We start from the raw sequence: 22,968 nt of genomic DNA, 5'->3' as shown, positions 1-22,968 counted from the left end.
ATTTTTTCAACTACAGAGTTACTGTTGAAAGTCTATTTTAGTCTAGTATAATAACTTAACTCACATTGTGTAACATTTCAGCTTTCACAAATCGTATTTTAAGTACCAAGAGATCTCATCTTGAGATCAAAGGATGAAAGGGTGGGAGAAGAGTTCTGAAAGACAATCCATTGTGTGTATGTTCTCCTTCTTAGTAAGACCTACTCTGATTAAGATGGTAAAAATCTCTCTTATATTTTGCTTTGCTATTCTATAATACTTATCTTTTCAAATATACTGTAGAATTTAGTTATTAAGTAGGTATAAATATGTATATATTTGACTGCTTTCTCTGCTAGCATGGAAGACTTTCATTTTAGTGCCTTTGAGTAAGAGTTGATCCACCTGGATATATAAGCAGAAGCATGTTCGGATAGCATGGCCACTGGTTTGAGATACATTAGCTTTAAACCCTAATTTGCATTCATTCTCTCTAAACTTTTGTTTTGAGTTATATTAGAAATTAAACTTATCAAAATGATGGGATTACAAATAATTTCATATAAATATCTATTTGTTGTTCATATAAATACCTATTTCTTTACTAATTCCTCATCGAGAAGGCACAGAGCTCTAGTTTATGGTGTGCCTGTGTGTGGGGAAGGAAGAAGATAGAGGGAGAAAGGGAAGGAAAGAGAGAACCATTGGTTTCTCTATACCCTTGTAATTTTTAGTAAAGGTGCACATATTGACAATGTCAGACCAGAGAGCAGGGCAGAGATAAAAAGTGGTGGTGACACCGGGCGCTGGTGGCTCACACCTGTAATCCTAGCTACTCAGGAGGCTGAGATCTGAGGACCACGGTTCAAAGCCAGCCCAGGCAGAGAAAGTCCATCAGACTCTTATCTCCAATAAAGCACTAGAAAACCGGAAGTGGCGCTGTGGCTCAAGCGGGAGAGTGCTCGCCTTGAGCTGAAGAGCTGAGGGACAGCACCCAAGCCCCATGACCAACCAAAAAACAAAAGTGATAGTGACAGTCTTCAGGATACTAGTTTATCTCTATCTCTGCTGGGACTTACAGGAAATCCTTGTGGGGATGTGGAGTAGTCAGCAATAGTCTACGTCTCAGACCAAGCTAAAACAGGTCCGACTATAACAATACTTACTGCAGGTCTATAATTCACAGCCTGAGTTCCTGCAGGTAAGCTCTAGTTGCATTACAAGATCTGACCTCATTCGCAGAGGGAAACAAAACTGTTAACTTTAATAAACAGAGTGCTCACTGATCATTTTAAATGAAAATTTCTCCCCAGGGGCTCCTGAGATCTTCTGAGTCAAATTATCTCATTTAGGTAGAATGCTTAACTATCAAGCAGAGTCCTCTATTTCAATTATAGAAGCAGCTGATTTTCAAGAAAAAGTTTACTCTACACAAGGGTATTTTGAATGCTGAGTAAATTCCAGGAGGAGAACATAAGGACTTTGCAGCTTGCTTTGCACAGCATCCATACAAAAGTGGCTAGTGAGGTGTTTATACATCCATGTTATCATCAAAAGAGGAAAGTTTCTGAAGGCAAGCATTGTGTACACAAAGTCAGGTGAGTGATGAAATAAAACACTTGACATCCTGAGGTTTTAGAAGACTGCAAAATTTGCAGAAGTCCAGCGAGAGATCCAGGAATATTAACACTGTCTCCCAATAGTATACAGACAGTAAGTTAAACAATGACATTTTTGTGAATAAGGAAATTTATACAACAAAAAATATAGTGGCCAGAACTGGGAGTATTAGCTTACACCTGTAAATACTAGCTACTTAGAAGGCTGAGGAAAAGACTGGAGGTGGAGACCAGTCTAAGCAAAAAAGGCATTATTGCACAGAGCAAGTTGAGCATTGGGGTGCATGTCTATAGTCCTAGCTACTTGGGAGACTAAGAAAGGAAGACTGGTCAGAGATCAGCCTGGGAAAATGCTGTTTCCAATCTCAAAAAAAACAGCTAAAGCTAAAAGAATCAGCGGCAGAGCTCAAGTACTGAGAACTGGATTTTGGGCTCTGTGCATTCTAGGCAAGCACTTTACCACTTGAGCTCCACCTCTGGGCCCCATTCTATTATAGAAGCATGAATTAAGACTACTAATAAAGACTACTACTAATAATTAAGACTACTAATAATAAAGACTACTGGGAAAATCATTTGTCTAGAAAGGTACTCTTCACTAATTCAACTCCCACATTCCTTTAGTCATGTGAATTCCTCTTCCTTTCAACATATCCAATAAGCCAGGTATTATTTCTAGGTTCATCTTTTTCCCCCAGTACTTAGCACTACATGCTCTACCCCTGAGCTGCATCTTCAGCCCTTTGCTTTCATCTTTTAAAGGAAATCTCTCCTAACAAAGGGTGAACAAATGCAGCAGTGCTACAAACTAGGCTCTAAATGAACTATACAACTTGTGGGTGGGGACAGAAGGAAAAACTGGGAGAGCGCAAGGGAAGGGGTGACATTGTCCAAAAAGAAATGTACACTCATTACCTGACTTACATAACTGTAGCCCCACTGTATATCACTTTTATACCAACAACAAAGTAAATTTTTCTAAAAGGAAAAAATTTCTCCTAGAGCCTTTTTGACCTGTTCAAATACTAACCAGGTGATCTGCTACTAAGCAGACATCTTGATACTTCTTGTTATCAACATCTGAGATATTCCTTTTCTTTCTTCTGTGTTATATACCCTTTTTCCTTAGATCCTAAGTTATTCTCTTCCTTTACTTATTCCCTTTATTTGATGGATCACATATTGAAGCAGCTCCTTAAAAAACAGTGCTTAAGAAATAGTTTTAAAAGAAAAAGAAGGGTGTCTAGGACTGCAGAGAATGCCACCACTGAGGAATATTAGTAAAGAATGAACTAGGGAACTGGCTATGGCCCATTTCCCCGGTCTACTGTTCCTACCTTATCCCCTTCCTACCACAGCTCAGACTTTGTGAGGTATACTACTTTAACTTCTTGACCTATGATTGATAGACTGGACAGGACCACACTAGGCCAAATGGAATCCACAAACCCAACCAAACAACTGAACAGAGTGGAACGTCGTGCTAACCCCATCTTAGACCACTAACCTAGGCCCTTCCTAGGATAACCAGCTCCAACTAACTCTGGCCCTGGGAGGCCAGGCTTCCCAGCACCTTAAATGGAAAAAAAGAAACAACAATAAAATCAGGAATCAGAAGGGGAAAAAAAACCTTGTACATTTGGAAATACCTTTACCTTCCTACATAAATGATGCCCGTAAAGAACTTTAAACTGGGGGGGGTGGGGGGGGAGGGGAATGGGAGGGAGGAGGAATTCCCTCAGGATTTTTTTTTGGGGGGGTGCTGGTTATAGGGCTTGAACCGTGGGCCTGGGCGCCGTCCCTGAGCTCTTAGGCTCAAGGCTAGCACTCTACCACTTGAGTCACAGTGCCACTTCCAGCCTTTTTTATGTGGTCCTGAGGAATTGAACTCAGGACCTCACGCATGCAAGGCAAGCACTCTACCACTGAGCCACTTTCCTGCCCAGGCTGGCTTTGAACCATAATCCTCAGATCTCAGACTCCAGAGTTAGCTAGGATTATAAGCGTGAGCCACAAACACCCAGCTAGGCTTTTTATTCTTGATCTTTGGTATGAACTTTTTTTTTCATTTTTGTTTTCATTTTGAAGCCTTTGAGGTATTTGTCACAGTGATTTAAAATAATATGCTTTGTATCTTGTTGTAAATGTATTTTATCCACTGTCTGCATACTAAATGGTCCTTCTGAATTGGAAATTTGTTTTAAAAATCTAAACAAAGTTTCCCTAATTACTTCACTGAGAATTTCCCTTATTTGCTTTGTTTCCTACTCTAGACTCCTATTTAAAAAGCCTGGATTTCCTGGACTTTACTCTAATTACTCATTTCCTTTTTCATTGTTTCCTCTGTATTCTCTGTTGTACTTTATTAACCTTTCAACTGAGATTTTCATTTTATCCATAGTGTTTTCATTTAAAGAGCCCTTGTTATTCTCTAAAAGGTCCTCTGCATGACATCCTATTCTTTCTTTTCAAGGATATAAATTCAGGTTAATATCTGATTTCTTTTTAGTTTCTGTGCTCCTACTAAAGGAGGACTTTAATAGGACTTCTTTTAGTATTTCTTATAAAGAAGGTCTACTAGCCGGGCGCTGGTGGCTCACGCCTGTAATCCTAGCTACTCCAGGAGGCTGAGATCTGAGGATCACGGTTCAAAGCCAGCCCGGGCAGGAGAGACTGTGAGACTCCTATCTCCAATAAACCACAAGAAAACCGGAAGTGGCGCTGTAGCTCAAGTGGTAGAGCGCTCACCTTGAGCTGAAGAGCTGAGGGACAGCGCCCAGGCCCAGAGTTCAAGTCCCACTACCGACCAAAAAAAAAAAAAAAAAAAAAAAGAAGGTCTACTAGTATTTAACTTTTCAGTCTTTGCTTAACTTAGAAAAAGCTTTAAAGCTTTTTATTAGCATATATAAATATTAAAAAATAAGAGGGTGCATGACATTTTTATACATATATACAATGTACTTGGATTATTCTCTATCTCTCTCTGTCTCCATGTCTCTATGCTGGTACTAAAGCTTGAACTCGGGTCCTGGGTGCGCTTCCTTACACTTTTCCCTCAAAGCTAGTGTTCTACTTGAGTCATAGCTCCACTTTTGACTTTCTAACGGTTAACGGAGATAACGAGTCTAATGGACTCTCTTGCCTAAGCCAGCTTTGAACTGAAATCTTCAGATTTTGGTCTCCTGAGTAGTTAGGATTACAGGAAGGAGCCACTGGTGCCTACTTTCATCACCCTCATTTATCCCTGTTCCACCTGTTCTAACTGATAAAATCTTCATTGCACCTTTAAAAGAAATTATGGTAAAACACAGACCATATAAAATTTCCTACCTAATTATTCTGAAGCATATAGTTCAGTACTATCAGATACATTCACAGTTATTAATTCATCTCCAGATTTCTTTTCATATTAAGAGAAATAAAACCCTGAGCCCATTAAGCAACTTCCCATTTCTCTCTCTCCTTAGCTGCTTGCAACTTCCATTCTACTTTCTGTGTCTACAGATCTGATGATCATGTACATCTCTATAAGAAAAATTATATAGCAGTTGTTCTTTTGTGACCAGCTTACTTCATTCATGGCCTCAAAATTCATCGATGTTTAACATGTGTCAGAATTTCCTTCTTTTTTCAAGGTTAAACAATACCCCATTATGTATATATACACACCATACTACGTTTATCCATTCACTTGCTGATTGATCCTTGGTTGCTTCTATTCTTTTGGGCTACTATGAATAATGCTGCTATGAAAATGAGTGTACAATACTCTCTAAGATCTTTGTATCAGTTCTTGTGTATTTTATACTCAGAAATAGAATGGCTGAAGCATATTCTACTTTCGATTTTTTGAAATGGCTATACCATGTGCTTGATTTCCATTTGTATATTCCATTAGAAAAATGTCTATTCAGATTTTTGTCCTTTTTTATGTGTAGTACTTGGGATTGAACTCAGGGCCTTGCACGTGCTCCTACTACATCAAGAGATCTCCAGTCTCTCTTTGTCTTGGTTATTTTTGAGGTACAGTTTTGTGATCTAGGCTGTGACCTTCCTAGTTGGACTTTTTGCATCACTGGAGATAATAGGCACATTTCACTGTGTTTCTCCATTAGCTGGGATACCAGGCATGTATCACCATGTCCAGCCATTGGTTGCAAAGGAATCCAGAACTCTTATGCCCAGGCTGGCCCTGAACTGAAATGTCTAGATCTCTGCCTCCCAAGTTGCTAGGATTTATAAGTTTGAACCATTATGCCCAGTTTCTTCCTCCATTTTTGTCTTATTGAGTAGTAAGAATTCTTTACAAGTAATATGAATACTAGAACCTTATTATATGTATGTATGTATACACACACACACACACACACAATTTAAAAACATTTTCTCTAACTCTATGGGGCCCATCCTCCTTCCCTTATTTGGTACTCAACTCAGGGCTTTGTACTTGCCAGGCAGGCACAGTACTAACTTGAACCAAGCCCTCCCTTGTAATTTTTCAGATAGGATCTTCTGGTTTTACCTAGGCCCAGCCTCAGATCATGATCGTCCTTCCTTTGTCCACCTGTGAAACTAGAATTACAAGTATATACCGAAATGACAAAAGTATGTTATCTTCCTTCTCTTCTGCCAAGAAGATTCTCTCCTCATCACAGGGATGGAATAGCATTGAAAGGTGGGGCTGTCCTCAAGATAGGAAACTAATAGCCCTTTTCTCTCTGGACTCTCTCACTCATATACAGCTAATCAAGGCCCAAGGTTTTCTGCATTCTGGGCCCAGGTGTCTCTGATAACTTTGTTTTTCTCTGTTTCTCTTCGGCATTTTCTCTGACTCTAAACAAAAGCTATTTTTTTCTCTCCCTGAAACACAATTTTAAACTTCTATGTAAAAATAGGCAAATACTTTTAAAGGGGGGTATATATGTATGTATATACTATAATTTGGATATGGAGTTTCTCTCAGAGGTTTATGTATTGAAGACATAATCTTCAGCACCTTTGGGAAATGAGGTCTAGTTGGAGGAAGTAGGTTCCTGAGTCATACTATTGAAAGGTATACTGGGATCCTAGGCCCTTATCTGTGTCTCTCTGCTTCCTGGCTACCAGGTGGTGAGTGGTTTTGCCCCATCATATTCTCCATGTCATGATGTTCTATCTTGCCACAGGTCATAAAACAATGGACACGCTGACCATGGAATGAAAGCATGAGTCAAAATAAGTTGTCTTCTTTGTAAGTTGTTTATATCAGGTCTTCTATCACAGAGATGGAAAGCTAACACAACACAGGATGGTTTAGATGACTTTGGATGCACTAGGAACTGAGACCAAACTCAACAGCTAATAAGATAGTTAGTTTCTTGGTCTGTGCATCCATCTTCTCTGAAAGTCAGAGTTGCCATTCTAATATACAGATTCATTCTCACTGAAACTTACTACTGACTCTTACCTGATCTGCTTGCCTTCTCTCATGTCGTATAGAGAAAAGAAGACATCAGTATCTTCCCCAATGGTATTATAGGTGAAACTCTTCAGGCTGAGGAAGAAGTGGTGTGGCACTGGCATCCGACAGGTTTCACCATGGCGTGGGCGCATTGTATCTACCTAAGAAGGTAAGTAAAAAGCAGTGATGCATTCTATTAAAAAACTAAGTTACTAAGTGTCATATACAACTGAAGGAAATTATTTAAGAGAGACTGATGTATTCAATCTGCCAGTTTTCTGTGCCAGTGAGGGATGTTATGTCAATAGACCTAAAGTGAAGTAGGCAAGCAGGCAAGCAGCTGTGAGGAGACAATACAGTAAGTAAGGGTAATTTGGGAACTGAAATTTCAACATACAAGTGAACAAAAATCTCTTCCAGGGGGGATGGGAAGGTGGATCAGTGGTAGAGTGCTTGCCTTGCATGCATGAAGCCCTGGGTTCGATTCCTTAGTACCACATAAACAGAAAAAGTTGGAAGTGACGCTGTGGTTCAAGTGGTAAAGTGCTAGTCTTAAGCAAAAAATAAGCTCAGGGACAGTGCCCAGGTCCTGAGTTCAAGCCACAGGACTGACAAAAAAAAAAAACTCTCCACCAGGTCACAAATCTAAATTCTCCAGGGATCAACTATCAGTCCTTTTCTTTTTTAAAAGCAATACTGATGTCTGAACTTAGGGTCTTGCACTTTCTAAACAAATATTCTGCCACTTTGGACAAGCCTCCAGCACTTTTTGCTTTAGTTACTTAAAAAATAGGGTCTTGGGGCTGGGAAGGTGGCTCAGTGGTAGAGCGTTTGCCTTGCATATCTGAGGCCCTGGGTTCAATTCCTCAGCACCACATAAGCAAAAAGAAAAAAGCCGGAAGTGGCGCTGGGCTCAAAGTGGCAGAGCGTTGGCCTTGAGCTGAAGAGCTGAGGGACAATGCCCAGGCCCAGAGTTCAAGCCCCATGACCGGACCAAAAAAAAAAAAAATAGGGTCTCATGTTCTTGCCCAGGCTAGCCTGAACTACAATGCTCTTATTTATTCCTCCCTTATTTATCCTTGCATAGCTGGGACAATAGGTATGTGTCACTGATGCCCAGCCTACTGGCTGAATTACTAACTTATTGCCCAGGCTGGTCTCAACCTCTAATCTTCCCGATTTCTACCACTCAAGCAGCTTGGCTTATATGCATGGGTCACCATTCCTGGCTCAAAGCCATTTCTTCAAGATGTTGTTGTGACTGTGACCCACTTGGTTTATACTGTTAGGAGGTTATTGCCATTCTTAACATTTTAATTTTTTTTTCCCAAGTAGATTCATTTTAGTCTATCAATTTCCTTTTAACCGTGTTTAAGAAAATTTGCACAGAGGTATGGAAACTGTCAAAAAACTCCTTGGAGGTCAAAGCTCCTTAGAAGAAAGGCAACACATAGTCAAGAAGTCAGTGGTATGTATTGTTTCTTGGTACTTTAATTTGTTATGATCTCTTAGAAGAAAGTATTAAGGGAAAATACTGGGAGGCCTGGGTCAACTGCTTACCTGGGATGTGCTTTGTTGTACACTTTGCCGGCTAGACAAATGCTATGAAAAGAAAAAAAAAAAGAAGAGACTCACTCCACTGGGAAGAAAACTAATGTTTATTTAAGAAAAAAAAAACCTTCATGCTAGGTAGCCTATGATGGCTTTAGTATTCAGACGCTCATTTAATTCGGATAATTTTGTTAGAAAATTTTATTCATACTTGATGGAGACAATTAAAGCTGAGAGTGAAGGAGTGATCTGTTGAAGGTCACATAGTAAGAAGGTGGTGAAGTTTGAATTCAAACTCTTGCCTCTCTATTTCTAGATATTAGCCAAGTCACCGGTGAATATTTGCTCCTGCACTATTGATTTGGCAATGTCTTCTCACACTGTACTATTTTCTGAGCTGTCATATACAGCCTCTTCAAGTTTTCTACATAGAGCCCTTAAAGAAAAGGCGCGCGCTCCCTCTCTCAACCATTTCGCCATGATATTTCTTTGACTAAATTTAGACGAAGTAGATTCCAATTCCAGCTATGTCACTCATAGGCTATGAGACTTTAATCAAGTGATTTATCCTGGCTAAGAGATCTTTTCTCAATTGTAAAACTGAGGTAAGTGCCTGTTTTGTCTTCTCCAGGAGGTCATTGGGAATTCAAGCCAATAATGGGAATCAGTTTGATACAATAGCTACTAGGAACCTGATTAGAGACTTACCTGGTTTTGAATTCTGACTCACATTTACCAGCTGTGTATTTTTCACCTTTAAAGCAGAGATAAAATGCTGTGCCTAATTCAACTTCATCTATTATAAACAGTGATAGTTATTCTATGTATTCTATATAACTAGTATAGATACCACAATTGGTATCTTTCTTCATAATTAGTTATAGAAAATTCATTCCCATTTAGAAGTAAATCCTGGCCAAGAAGACTGAGTTCACATATATTTAGTGCCTAGTGCTGGTGAACTCAACAGTCAGCATTTCAACCCTGCTTCCTTCTGGATGCTAGAGGAGTGGATCAACTTATTTGGTGAACTGCTTCACATCACCTGGGTGAAAAGAATGACTGCTACAGTGGGATGGTTTCATTTCCAAATTCACATAACATTTAACCCTAAATAAAATGAAAAATACTAACTGAAATGTCCTAGCTATATTTAGTATTAATACTTATGTTTATTATTAGAAATATTATTATATGTGTATCACTAACAATAATTGAGTGTTCATTCATGGAACTGTATGTACCTCTAAGACATATTAAATATAAAATAAAGTCCCCAACAGGTAGGCAAATTATTGAATATAATGTATATACACAAAAGAAAAGTTTATATATAAAATTGGTTTTAAAAACTGAGTTTTTTGTACATGTGCCATTACTGGGCTTGCACTCAGTGCCCTTGGCTTGGCTTCTGCACTCACAGCTGACCCTCTACCAGCAGAGCCATGCCTCTAGTCCATAGAGCAGAGTTTCTAACATGGTATCCATGAATAGAAACAAAGCACTAGGAATACTAAAACTGATTGAAAAAAGTTTGTATGCTATCCATACTTGCATATGGGAGGAACTTTCAAATGACCATCTACGACTCAGGAAGGGTTAGAAACCAACATTCTAGATGGTTAGATATTTGAGGGAGAGGTTAAGTGTTGTTCATCTTTAATCTCTGTACCTCATACCTCTAAAACTTCATAGATCATGTATAAAGCAAATGCTGTGCACATCAGTAAATATAAATAAGGAAATATACTGAAACAGACAATATTTGTATATTACTTAGGAAAATTTCCTTAGGTCCTCAACCAGGCAGCATCCTTGGTATCCTGTATGGTATCTAAAAGTATTCCATTTTTTGAAAGATGTATTTTTGTCTTAAAACAAGGTCTCACTATGTGGTTCAGGCTGGCCTTGAACTACAATCATCCTTCCTCAGCTTCCTGAGTACAGGGATTAGAAGCATGTTCCATAATAATTTGCTTAAAGACATTCTAAAACTTTCAATTCAGTATACATTCACTGAATATATGCTTCTCCAAAGTGAAGTATATCTAGTCCCTTAGTCTAAGCTTAACTCTCTCTTAGGATTCTATACTCTATTTGTTCTACTTTAAAATGTTTTACATTTCTTTTGTTTACCTTTTAACTAGCCTGTAAAATGTAATCTTGGTCATCAATCAATCCAACAGATTTTTATAATAATCAATAGACCTCTAATATCAGATGCTTAAAAGCTTTGTCATCTACAATGTTTTTTACTGTTCTTAATGTTAGGAGTACTCTGCTGCTTTTCTTTGTTTCCAAATCACTCTTGAGAGCTTTCTTACAATTGTGTATATAGACCCCTTTTGAGCATCCTACAGAGGATGTCTTGTAAAAACGGCATGCCTTTAGAAAGTTTGGTACATTATTTCCAGGTTCAATGACTACATTAACAATTGGCTCTTTGTAGCTTCTTAACAGGTGTGTGGAAAGTGTAGGCAAATGTTAGTATATTGCAGGCTGAAGGAAAACCAGCAGAGTAAACAGAGATCTGTCCCCTAGACAGTATATATGGTATATAGTATACTATCCCCTAGACAGTATAGTGTTCTATGGACTGGAGACATGGCTCAACTGATGGAGGGTCAGCTGTGAATGCAAAAGCCAAGCCAAGGGCACTGAATTCAAGCCCAGTAATGGCACATATATAAGAAAATACAGTAGAGAAATACACCAACAGAATAAGGAAGAGTCTACTGAGACAGAGGCCAAGGATCCACTTCAAAAATACCATTTCTAAAACATAATCAGAGAATTATAAGCTATAATATTATCAAGGGAAAAAAATGAGGTATACAGGAACAAGCTAGTCCATGTTTGATTTCTTACCATCTTATAGAGGTCGGAGACACTAATCTGGTCGGAATCTACTATTTCAAAGTCCTTCCGGGGCACCAGGTCCAGGCCTAAATGTCTAGTAAAGAGAAAGACTACAATTAGCATGTATGTCCTCAGATTACTGACTTCTCTCTTTTTGTGCCTAGGAACCTGTACCTGAAATAATAATGAGAACAGAGAGGTTCAGACGCTGCCCCTGTAGGGATATGCTTCTATTCAACAATATCTAATTGTTAAATGTAGCTAGATTCAATTTGGATAAATGAGGCTAAAGTTAAAGGTTAACATAATTCCAGTTATCAGTAACAAAAGGGTTTCATTTAGTATTGTATGTATAACAGTATTTGATTTCATTAAGAATGGATTTCTTAAGATCATTAATAAGCCATGCTTATTTTTCTATTTCTCCTAGTCTATTAGTATATCCAAAGTTCAATTAAAAAAGTAAGTACACTTTTGTATTAGGATAAAAAAATTATTCAGGTCTCAATTCAAAGACAACAGTAAAAATCACCTCCTTAAAGCTGCTAAACCTGAAGAGGTGTCTACTTTGGTTGCTTTATTTTCAAGTTAATTAGTACTGATATTGGTAAAGGCCTAAATAGATGTTAGTACTAATACCTTAAGGAACATTAGAACTTTTTTTTTTTTTTGGTCTGTCATGGGGCTTGAACTCTGGACCTGGGCACTGTCCCTCAGCTCTTCTGCTCAAGGCAAGCACTGTACCACTTGAGCACAGCGCCATTCCAGTTTTCTGGTGGTTTATTGGAGATAAGAGTCTCATGGATTTTCCTGGCTCTGAAAGCTGGGCTGGCTCTGAACCTTGATCCTCAGATCTCAGCCTCCTGAGTAGCTAGGATTATAGGTGTGAACTACTGGCTCCTGGCTAGATTAGAACTTTAATCAAAGAATATCATTACTTAAATATAATAGTATTAAGAAGCTCTAGCATAATTGTGAACAGGAAGAAAAATGTACTGGTAATTAGTGGTTGACTGGCTGGTAGTATTAAGCAGTGAAAATAACTCTATACATAGCCACAACTTTTGAGTTTAAAAACTATACATAAGTGGTAGAATGTTTGCCTTGTATGCATGAGGCCCTGAGTTCGATTCCTCAGCACCACATAAGCAAAAAAAGCTGCAAGTTGTGCTATGGCTCAAGTGGTAGAGCACCAGCCTTGAGCTGAAGAGCTGAGGGACAGCACCCAGGTCCAGAGTTCAGGTCCCACAACCGACAAAACAACAACAACAACAACACTATACATAATTTAATTCAATGAAAGTTCACACTTTAAGATAATAACTTAAACCTGGAGCTCAGTGGACCTACAGGATTATAGACATGTAAAACCGAAATATGGTACTAGATGTGTGTGTTCATTTCTCAATTTTTATCTGAGAAGATCTATATCAGATACTTAACTCTAAAACAAGGGTTATAAATTATTGTGTCTGGGGCTGGGAAGGTGGCTCAGTGGTAGAGCGCTTGCCTTGCATGCCTGAGGCCCTGAGTTCGATTCCTCAGCACCACATAAGCAAAAAGAAAAAAAAGCCAGAAGTGGCGCTGTGGCTCAAGTGGTAGAGCGCTAGCCTTGAGCTGAAGAGCTGAGGGACAGTGCCCAGGCCCAGAGTTCAGGCCCCATGACTGGACCCAAAAAATAAATTAAAAAAAAATTATTGTGTCTGGCAAAAGTATTATATGGAACTTTAGAAGGAAAATATTTTTTCTTGCAACTAGATTATAAGGTAGTTTTATAACATATTAGAAAAAATAACACTGTAGACTCTGTACATAAAATTCCCATGTGTTTAAAATTAAGTCAGATATACATCCAAATTACAGGTTTATTTTACTTGTAATTTACAAACTGTTTACAGGAAAATATCTGAGGTTAAACATATTGTAACAAGATGGAAAAAAATAGAAAAATCTATGTACGTATATGAAGAGGTAAAATATATTAGCCTACACTAAAATGATAATTAAGAATTTAAAACTATATGTATATTTTTTAAGCATGCAAGAAAAAAGAAAAAACACATTTTTCTATTTAGAAATTAAACACATTTTTCTATTAAAAGGTAACACATTATCCTTGTGAAAGGATTACAAACCTCTATCATATCTATATTATAATTTGCATTATCCTTTTTTAAAAACCTGAGTTTTTAAAGATAAAAACATTTTTGCACTAAATGATTTTTTTTTAAGTTCATGATCTGAGATCAGTGGTATATATTAGCCTTAGCTTTTTCAGTTTCTGGTTTAATGATAATACTATCCCAGTGAATCTGACAACTGAAGTGAACATATTTCAATTTATAGGAGATTTTGTTTCTACTGGTATTCTGCCTTCTTATACGAGAGACTCAATTCCATTACCTTTTATTAGTCATTTAATTTCTCTAAAACAATTCCAACCTCTAGCTTCTAACACAGACATGCCACCGCAGTAGTGTCCACGGACAACAAAAGAAAGCTACAGCACATCATTTTATCCCTCATAAAAAACAATTTACAAGCTGGGTGCTGGTGGCTCACGCCTGTAATCCTAGCTACTCAGGAGGCTGAGATCTGAGGATCGTGGTTCAAAGCCAGCCCGGGCAGGAGAGACCGTGAGACTCCTATCTCCAATAAACCACCAGAAAACTGGAAGTGGCGCTGTAGCTCAAGTGGTAGAGCGCTCGCCTTGAGCTGAAGAGCTGAGGGACAACGCCCAGGCCCAGAGTTCAAGCCCCACGACCGACAAAAAAAAAAAAAGCTAAAATTTTTGCAGGTATAGTCTCAAATATTTAAAATATATCACCTGCATATAGAAAACAGCAGAAATATAAAGTATTCATTTTTGTATTAGAAAACATAATTATAAATTTAGCCTTTTAAAATATATTCTGAACCTCTTGTATATCATTATCATTTTAAGTTTTCAAAAACAAGAACAAAGAAACCGAGTGTGAAGTTACACGCCTATAATCCCAACACTTGCAAAAGGATTATGAATTTGAGTCCAAGTTGAACTACATAGCAAATGCAAGGCTAGCCTGGGCTAGACAGTGAGTCCATGAAAAAAGAAAGGAGAGGAGTAAGGGGAGACGGGAAATAAGACAGTATTTCATACATATTCTTTCTTCATCAGAGGTCCAAAATGTATAGTTGTCCCCTGACAACTGAACACACTCTCACTCTCTCTCTCTCTCTCTCTCTCTCTCTCTCTCTCTCTCTCTCTCTCTCTCTCTCTCTCTCTCTCTCTCTCTCACTCACTTTCAATCCAAGGAAGCTCAAGTCCCTTACATGAAATTGCATTGTATTTGTATATAATCTACATAATCTTTGTTCTTTTCACCATCTGTATATTATTTGTAATACCTAATACAATGTAAATGCTATGTAAACAGATGTAATACTACATGGTCTAGGGGGGAAAAAACAGTGGCAACTTAAAAAAAACGCTTTACATCCATAATTGGTTGAATCCCTACATGCAGAAACCACAGGCACAGAACTTACAAATATAGAATAACCTTATTCTTAGGACCCATACACAAAAGGGGATTGAATATATAATACAATCAAAAGAGCCATTTTAGATACAACAACTGAAGAAAGCTTCACATGGCATCTAGTTGGTAGGGCTAGAAGTGAGTGTATATGCTGTTAAGACACATAGTGATGGGCCTGTCTGGAATCTATGCAAACTCTCACCTTAGTATTGTGACACCCTTAACTTGCTTGTCCAGTCAACTGCCCATCCACACATCCCACAAACAGTCTCTGAGGTCTTATAATGTACCAAACCAATAGTGTTGGATACTGGGAATATACTGCTTTTAAGTCAAGCACATGCTCTTATTCATCATGATTTCTCTCCTGTTAATAGAGCACTACCCTGTTCAGGTAAGTAGCTTGAACACAGTAACTTTCATTATCTTTGGAAATCAGAGAATGATAACGGATGATATGGCAAAAACTAAAACTAAATTACATGTACTATCTTCAATCAGACTATTTTTAATGAAGAATGGTAAAAGTTAAACTGGTGACTATCCTTATTGAGAGGAGGCAGAGAGAGAGTACACAGAAAAAAGCAATGTAATATTCACTACACATTTCACCCTGCAAAAGTGGCTCTGTATTTTTTCCCCATGGGTAACTTCAAGAACAGAGACTGGTACATGCAGGGAATGGTCAACGTGGTCTCTTCCCTTTTGTCACAATAAAGGAAGGTAATGCAGAAGAGTCATCAGGAGCATGGCTCTGGTGTCAGATTGCTTTGCTGCCTCTTCCACCAAGTCTCACTGTCTGATCTACTGTAATGCTATTCTCAGCATTAATCCATGTAAAGCACTCAGTACTGTGCCTGGAAAGTGTGACTGCTGCTGCTATTACAATCACTACTACTATGTGTTATATCATTAGCTAAAATATAGCTTCAAGTTTGAATTCTCTGTGTGGTCCAGGCTTGCCTCAAAGTGATAATGCTTCCTGCTTCAGGCTTGGAACTGCTGATGGTGTAGTTATGAACCACCATGCCTTGCATTTTGTCCTTCCTTTTCCTTACTCCCCCCTCTATAATTTTTCTTCTTCCTTTCCTTCTTCCTTTCTCGAATTTTCATTTATAACAACTCATCCATGTTACCACTTTCTTTTCAATTATGTCTCTCATTAAGGTAATTGTTGTTGAAACTAAGCAATACAAGTTTAGTTTGTAATCTGCAGGAAGTCTTTCCCAATAAGTTTTCTCCATGTAACTTTATAGGTAGTGGCAGAAAGGTTTATGGCTCAGCATTTTCCCTTTCATGATATTTGAAATTTGTATCAATTTCCAGTTGCTTATCAGAGTTCTCTCACTGTCTGATATTGTACTCACCAGTCCTTGGTCAAAATCCTTTAAATTTTGCTGTCAAATCTCTCTCTCTCTCCTTTTCTTCCTTCCCACCTTCATTCCCTCTTTCCCTCTCTTTTCCTTTCCCCCTCTTCTTTTTCTTGTCTATGATCTCTATACCTAGGACTTAGCATAATACCTTTCCTTGGTAGCCACTATGTGAATATATTTAATTAACAGGTTAGTTATTTTGTCATTAACTAAATTAAAACTATTTTCTGTGATCACTATACCTGTGATTCAGATGATGAAGCCCATGAGAAAAACATAGAAAATAGAATAAAATTAGAACATTATAATGAAGCATAAAATTTAAAGAATTTCATATAGAGATTCAAAGCTTAGAGGGCTTCATCAGAAAGAATTTTGAGTCAATCCTGAGTCACAACTTTTTTTTCTTTTCTTTTTTTTTGCAGTACTGGGGTTTGGAGTTTCCCACTTACTTATTTTTTTGGTTGGTCGTGGGGCCTGAACTCTGGGCCTGGGTGCTGTTCCTCAGCTCTTCAGCTCAAGGCGAGTGCCCCTCACAGCTATTTTTCTAAGCCCAGAATGATCCCAGTACATGTTGTAGGCTCTAATAAATATTTATTCTTGAATTATTGGAATAACTCAATGGTGATAAGTCACACGTAAGTGGGGAAATATTCAGCCTTTTTCTATAACATAGTAGTGTTTGGGGCTAAGAAGAAAGCAGAATCAGTAGTAATTTTTACTACTCAAAGTCATTAGTATACAAGTACGCTGTAGCCTATACCAAGCAAATCTGTTCAGAATCAAGAAAGGATATAATTAAACAAAAATAGCAAGGATTAGAAGCTTCTAGTCAAAAAGTTTACAAACTAAAAATTTAGGGTTGCATTTTTTTCTGATTTCTACTAATGACTATGGACCAGATCCATTCAGACTTGTAATAGCCCATGTTTCTTTACTTTTTCCTTAAACAGTCTTCCACTTTTCAAGAGAACCTCAAGTCCCTATAAAAATAGAAAGGAGCGGGCTGGGAAGTTGGCTCAGTGGTAGAGCGCTTGCCTTCCATGCAAGAGGCCCTGGGTTCAATTCCTCAGCACCACATTAGCAAAAAGAAAAAAGCCGGAAGTGGCACTGTGGCTCAAGTGGTAGAGCACTAGCCTTGAGCTGAAGAGCTGAAGGACAGCACCCAGGCCCAGAGTTCAGGCCCCACGACCAGACCCCCCCCAAAAAAAAAAAAATAGAAAGGAGCCATCGTTAAAGATTCATCTCCAGAATATGTTAATGTGCCTCTTTGTGGAAGTTTTGGTTTTGTTTCTTCCTCCATTCATTAAATGTATGTTGGGCTCTTTTGCTCCTATATTTTCTGGTTCTAGGAAATTCTCCTTATTTTTACAAAATTTTCTCTTTAGCCAGGGACTAGTGGCTCATGCCTCTAATTCTAGTTACTCAGGAGGCTTAGATCTGAGGATTGCAGTTCCTGGGTGGGGAAGTCCATGAATACTCTTATCTCCAATAAACTATTCAGGAAAAGCCAGAGATGACACTGTGGCTCAAGAGCGCTCGCTTTGAGCAAAAGCAGCACAGGGACAGAGCAGCTCAGGCCAACTTCAAGCCTCAGGATGGGAAGAGGGGTGGGGGGTGAGATTTTTTTTTCTCTTTATTGACTTTGTTCTTTATAATGGAAGTTATAATATTTGATGCAGAATCTTGCTTTGTCAACTTTTATATTAAACTTGCTCAATTATTTCTCACCTTTTTGTTTTATTTGCATCTGATTACATAAAATTTATCTTCTTATTCTGAATGCTTCATTTTGGAAGTCATATTCTTTCTTTATCTTAGAATCTTATTCTCAAAGTGGACCGTTCTAGATTCTCTTTGTGGATATTTGAGGATTCTGTTTAATTTTTTAAAGTTCTTTACAAATTTCTACTCTCTGGGGATAGGTCATTTCCTCTATGCCCAGAGCCTTGCACTGGGTTTGCACCTTGGCCTTTTCTGCTCAAAGCTGGTATGCTACCACTGAAGCCATGCCTCCCATCCAGCTTTTTTGCTGGTTAATTGGAGCTAGAGTTTAGTAAAAAGTTTTCTGCTCCAACTGGCTTTGAATCTCAGTCCTTAGGATCTCAGTGTCCTAAATAAGTAGGATTGTAGGCATGACTCATTAGCACCCAGCCCCAATTCATTAATTCTTTTTTCTAGAAGTGAAAACAGAAGCTGAGATAGTTTATGACTAGAAACAGGAATGTCCTTTGCTAACTAGACCCAACCTCTATACCTAGAGCAAACTAAAAAAATAAAACCCTTAGGGGAGAATCTACCATTATCTATTAATCATTAAAGCAAAGCATTGATCAAGTTTAAATTCCCTGAGGACTGCATTATCATAAGTAAAACTGAGAGATGCCCAAGTAATATTTATACTTACTCATTACCCCAGTCCAGGCGCACCGTGATGTGCCGTTTAACCTCCCGCACCTGATCCTGAGTCAAATGACCAGACAGTAGCTGCCTTCGAAGGTCAATAAGTTCATTCATCACATGACGTAGCTTGTAGAAAAGATCTACTTTGTGTTTCTGAAAGGGCATTTTTGTTGTTGAGTGAAATATAATAAGGGATATGGAAAGAGAATGAAAAGAGAAAGAAAAATAGTTAAACTATGAAAAGTGTTCATTTCCTGAACCATAAAGGCAATGTAAAGAGGAGCTAAGTTAAAAATCTTAGTCTATGGAAAATTAAGCACAAGAATACATCTATAACATCTTTAGCCACAGAAAGTCTTAAAACTCTTAAGTTCCTACTATCTAAAATTTGTACATCATGACATCTAACAAATTAACAGAATGGATCTGCATCATGCAAAAGTATGATCGCTGCCTCTCATTTCACAGTAAATCAAAGTTACTAAGCTTAATCAGAATGATACCTTACACAGGAGACAAAAGTGTTTTCTCTAGCAGAAGCTACAATGCTCTCAAGAGCAAAGACTTCAACCACCCGGCAACCAAGCTGAAAGAGGGGAGGGTGAATCATCTGCCCTATTTTGAAGTAACTGAGGTTTCAAAATAAAGCCAGTCTCTGGAGTAAGACTAATTTCTTGGTTTCTAGGCCTCATTCTAGCTTTTTAATTAGCCTTTCTAAACAGTCTATGTCCCTAGAGCCAGAGATTTCTAGTCTTCTCAGTTTAATAAAAAGTATCACCTTTACGAGAGTTAAGTAGAAACATCATACTGAACATAATTACAGACATTATAGTGGTTATTACCTTACAAGTAAAAATCTAAGTGCCCTGAGAGCAGATGCTTCAGAAGAGATTGCTAAACCAAAGTCTATTTGCTCATAAGCAAAATCTTGACTTTTGAATATCTAGGATTTTGTTTCTGTTAGAAGTTTAATTTTGCATAATTAAAATTCTTGGAAAAATCTTGGCCAATAACCAACCAATGATTATTTTTGAAGACAGATAAATACGCACTACAGGATAAGTAAAACTCGTATGTAGTAGTTACTAAAATGATCTAATGATGGTGATAATAGAGGGTTGTTTTTCTCTAAGCAGGATGGGTTCTCATGTAACTAAGGGCTACCCTCAAACTTGCAATCTTCCTCACTCAGTCTCCTGAATGCTTGGAGGACAGGTGTACACCACCATGTTCAGTTTAGGGGCTCAGAGTTTCTGTACATAGACGTACCAGAATCTACTGACAGATTAGATGCAGATTAGGTATGGATTCAAGGATCATTTTTATGGCCTGGGAAACATGTCTGAAAAAGGAAAAATAGGTTCAACTTTGAATGTGGTAAGTCTGACTTAGGTTCCAACACTTAGAGGTCAGGAAAGTAAGGGGTAGCTAAGTAGAGGAAACTAAGAAAGAGTAAGCAGTGAGGTAAGAAGAAAAGTAGTAGGGAAATATGTCCTGAAAGCCAAATGAAAATTAGAATTTAAGAAGGACTTTGTCAAATGCAGGTTAAATAAAGAATGAGAACTGCCCAAGAAAGTTGGTATTGTAACAGCCATCAATGACTCTACAAAAATAATTTTGATAAAATAGTTGGAGTTCGAGAGAGAATGTGAGAGAAAGAAGTAGAGAAAGAAGATCCCATATAACTCTTAAGAATTAGCTGTTAACTGGAAGCTGAGAAAGGGGTATAGTAAAATGGGGTTGTGTGTTCAAGGGAGGATTTTTTTTTAATGAAGCTAAATTCAGACTATTTATTTGTCTGATGAAGTAAATGACCAAGTAAGAGAGAAAAATTGATGATCCCGAGTGTTAAATTCTTCAGTAGAAAGGAGGAGATAGCCCCTAGGACAAAAGGAGAGGGTTTGGCTTAGAGATACAATTGTTCTTTTCTTATTTGAACAGGACTTGCCCCAGCATCCTCACAGATATCAAAACCCTAGCATGTGCTACAATTTACATAAAAAGGCATCACATTTGCATATAACCTATCTATATCCTCCTATATACTTTATAAATCTCTAGATTATTTAAGTTGCTTGAACTCATGGATACTGTACTATCACAGGACGGGAAAGTCATAGAATGTGAGCAGTGGCACAGAGTTCTAAGATTTGATGAAAGGACTAAATTTTTTCCTCTGCTTCATTCTCAGAGAATAAAAAACAAGATCAACAACGTCGTGAATGGAGTGGGAAAGGGTGTTCTGAGGTTTGAGAATTGAGGAAAAGATGTAATATGGTTTCCCCCCTCTGATAACAGTAAGTTAAATTGACAGGGGAAAGGTAGTTTAATTGCTGGGTAGCTTTGAGATTTGTAAACACTAATTATAAAAAAAGGTTGTTGGCTTTTTCTATCTAAGTATACTGATAGCCAAGTGTACTGATACTAAAGCACCACATATAAGAGTCTCTCAGACTTGTCTGGGCTGGCCTCAAACTATTATCTTCAAGTTTCACTCTAAGTAGCTAGGATTATAGGTATCAACCACCTGCACCCAGCTTATAATCATTTTTAAAATTAGAAATTCACAAATTCAAATTCTATTTTTCAAAGATGACTACAACAGCTCCTAGTGCTCTTTCCCAATAGTATGACATTGACAGTCCTTTAGCATGGAATACAGTTTATTTATCCATGTACTTCAATCTGTACAAACCTTGAGATGGTTCTGATCAAAAGAATGTGACATCAGCTGGGCACCGGTGGCTCATGCCTGTTATTCTAGCAACTCAGGAGGCTGAGATCTGAGGATCACGGTTCAAAGCCAGCCCGGGCAGGAAAATCCAGAGACGCTTATCTCCAATAAACCACTAGAAAACTAGAAGTGGTGCTATGGCTCAAGCAGTAGAGCGCTCGCCTTGAGCTGAGGAGCGCAGGGACAGCACCCAGGCCCAGAGTTCAAGCCCCACCACCAATCAAAAACAAAAACAAAAACAAAAAAAGAATGTGACATCATTGAGCTAGGTCAGTTCTTAGCCCTTAACTAGTCAGGCTATTTCTGTTTGGTGCCTCTTGGAATACATGAAGAAATGGAGGTTCTCTCTTAGAACCAACAAGCATACTACCAAAAACCCAAACAACATGTGGAAGCCACAAATAGGCACTTTGTTCACTGGTCCTGATTGAAAGTGCTAGCCAATGAGGAAAAAAAAAAAGAAACAGTTAATGCACATCTTTGCAAAAATTTAGAACACTGATGACAAAGAGGTGATCCTAAACTTTTTCATGGAAAATGACTTATATATGATTTACAACAGAATGACATTCTAGTGACATGCCAGAAATATCTTAACATCAGAAGCTGGAAAATTACGAAGCAATTCTGGTATGAGTGGGTGGGTGAGCTGGATGGTTAATTTGTGGCAGTATCAGGTTGGCCTAGAATTTGCTATTGTATTGTATTGCTACTGTATTTGAGCCCAGACCTGGACTCAAACCCTCAATCCTTTTGCTCCAGCCTCTTGAGTATATCAACATACTTGGCCAAAGTCTGTATCTTACTTATAACAAATAATTTTATGTCCAGTCAAACTACCAATCAAAGGTAAAAGTAAACTAAATACATTAAAAATATGCAAAATACTTAGCAATATTTTCTTTTTTTTGGGGGGGGGGGGGGTCCGGTCCTGGGGCCTGAACTCTGGGCCTGGGTGCTGTCCCTCAGCTCTTCAGCTGAAGGCTAGCACTCTACCACTTGAGCCACAGCACCACTTCCGGCTTTTTTCTTAGGTGGTGCTGAGGAATCGAACCCAGGGCCTCGAGTATGCAAGGCAAGTGCTCTACCACTGAGCCACCTTCCCAGCCCTTAGCAATATTTTCTATCACATATTGTCTGCAGGAAGGAACAGAGAAAGAATAAGGAAATAAATAAAAATTAAGGTAATAATGATCCAACCAAGAGAGGAAGGGACCTATGAGAGAAGCAAAAAAGAGCCGGGTGCCAGTGGCTCATGCCTGTAATCTTAGCTATTCAGAAAGCTGAGATCTGAGGCTCATGGTTCAAAGCCAGCCCAGGCAGGAATGTCTGTAGACTCTTATCTCCAATAAACCAACAGAAAACTGGAAGTGGTGTTGTGGTTCAAGTGGTAGAGCATTTGCCTTGAGCTGAAAAACTGAGGAACAGTGCCCAGCCCAGGGTTCAAGCCCCATCACTGACCAAAATAACAAAAAAAAATTTTTAAATC

The 22,968-nt window shown here is 38.3% G+C and overlaps 1 protein-coding gene across 7 annotated transcripts in view; it reads right to left on the bottom strand.

The window, feature by feature from the left end:
* LOC138815943 (dedicator of cytokinesis protein 3) overlaps positions 1 to 22,968 on the bottom strand; it is a 192,816-nt gene that overhangs the window by 94,644 nt on the left and 75,204 nt on the right. For all 7 annotated transcript variants that reach the window (XM_070005342.1, XM_070005339.1, XM_070005345.1 and 4 more), the window contains exons 6-9: positions 18,750 to 18,898; positions 11,458 to 11,542; positions 8,599 to 8,640; positions 7,045 to 7,199 (exon numbers count right to left, since the gene is read on the bottom strand). In XM_070005342.1, coding sequence (XP_069861443.1) covers positions 7,045 to 7,199; positions 8,599 to 8,640; positions 11,458 to 11,542; positions 18,750 to 18,898 — 431 coding nt within the window. The remainder of the gene's footprint in view (positions 1 to 7,044; positions 7,200 to 8,598; positions 8,641 to 11,457; positions 11,543 to 18,749; positions 18,899 to 22,968) is intronic.

This window comes from Dipodomys merriami, unplaced genomic scaffold (assembly GCF_024711535.1).
Source record: "Dipodomys merriami isolate MVZ:Mamm:240054 unplaced genomic scaffold, mDipMer1.0.p SCAF_68, whole genome shotgun sequence".
NCBI classification, from domain to species: Eukaryota; Metazoa; Chordata; class Mammalia; order Rodentia; family Heteromyidae; genus Dipodomys; species Dipodomys merriami.
Note: the sequence above shows the minus strand (reverse complement) of the source record. Positions and strands in the feature narration are given on the sequence as shown.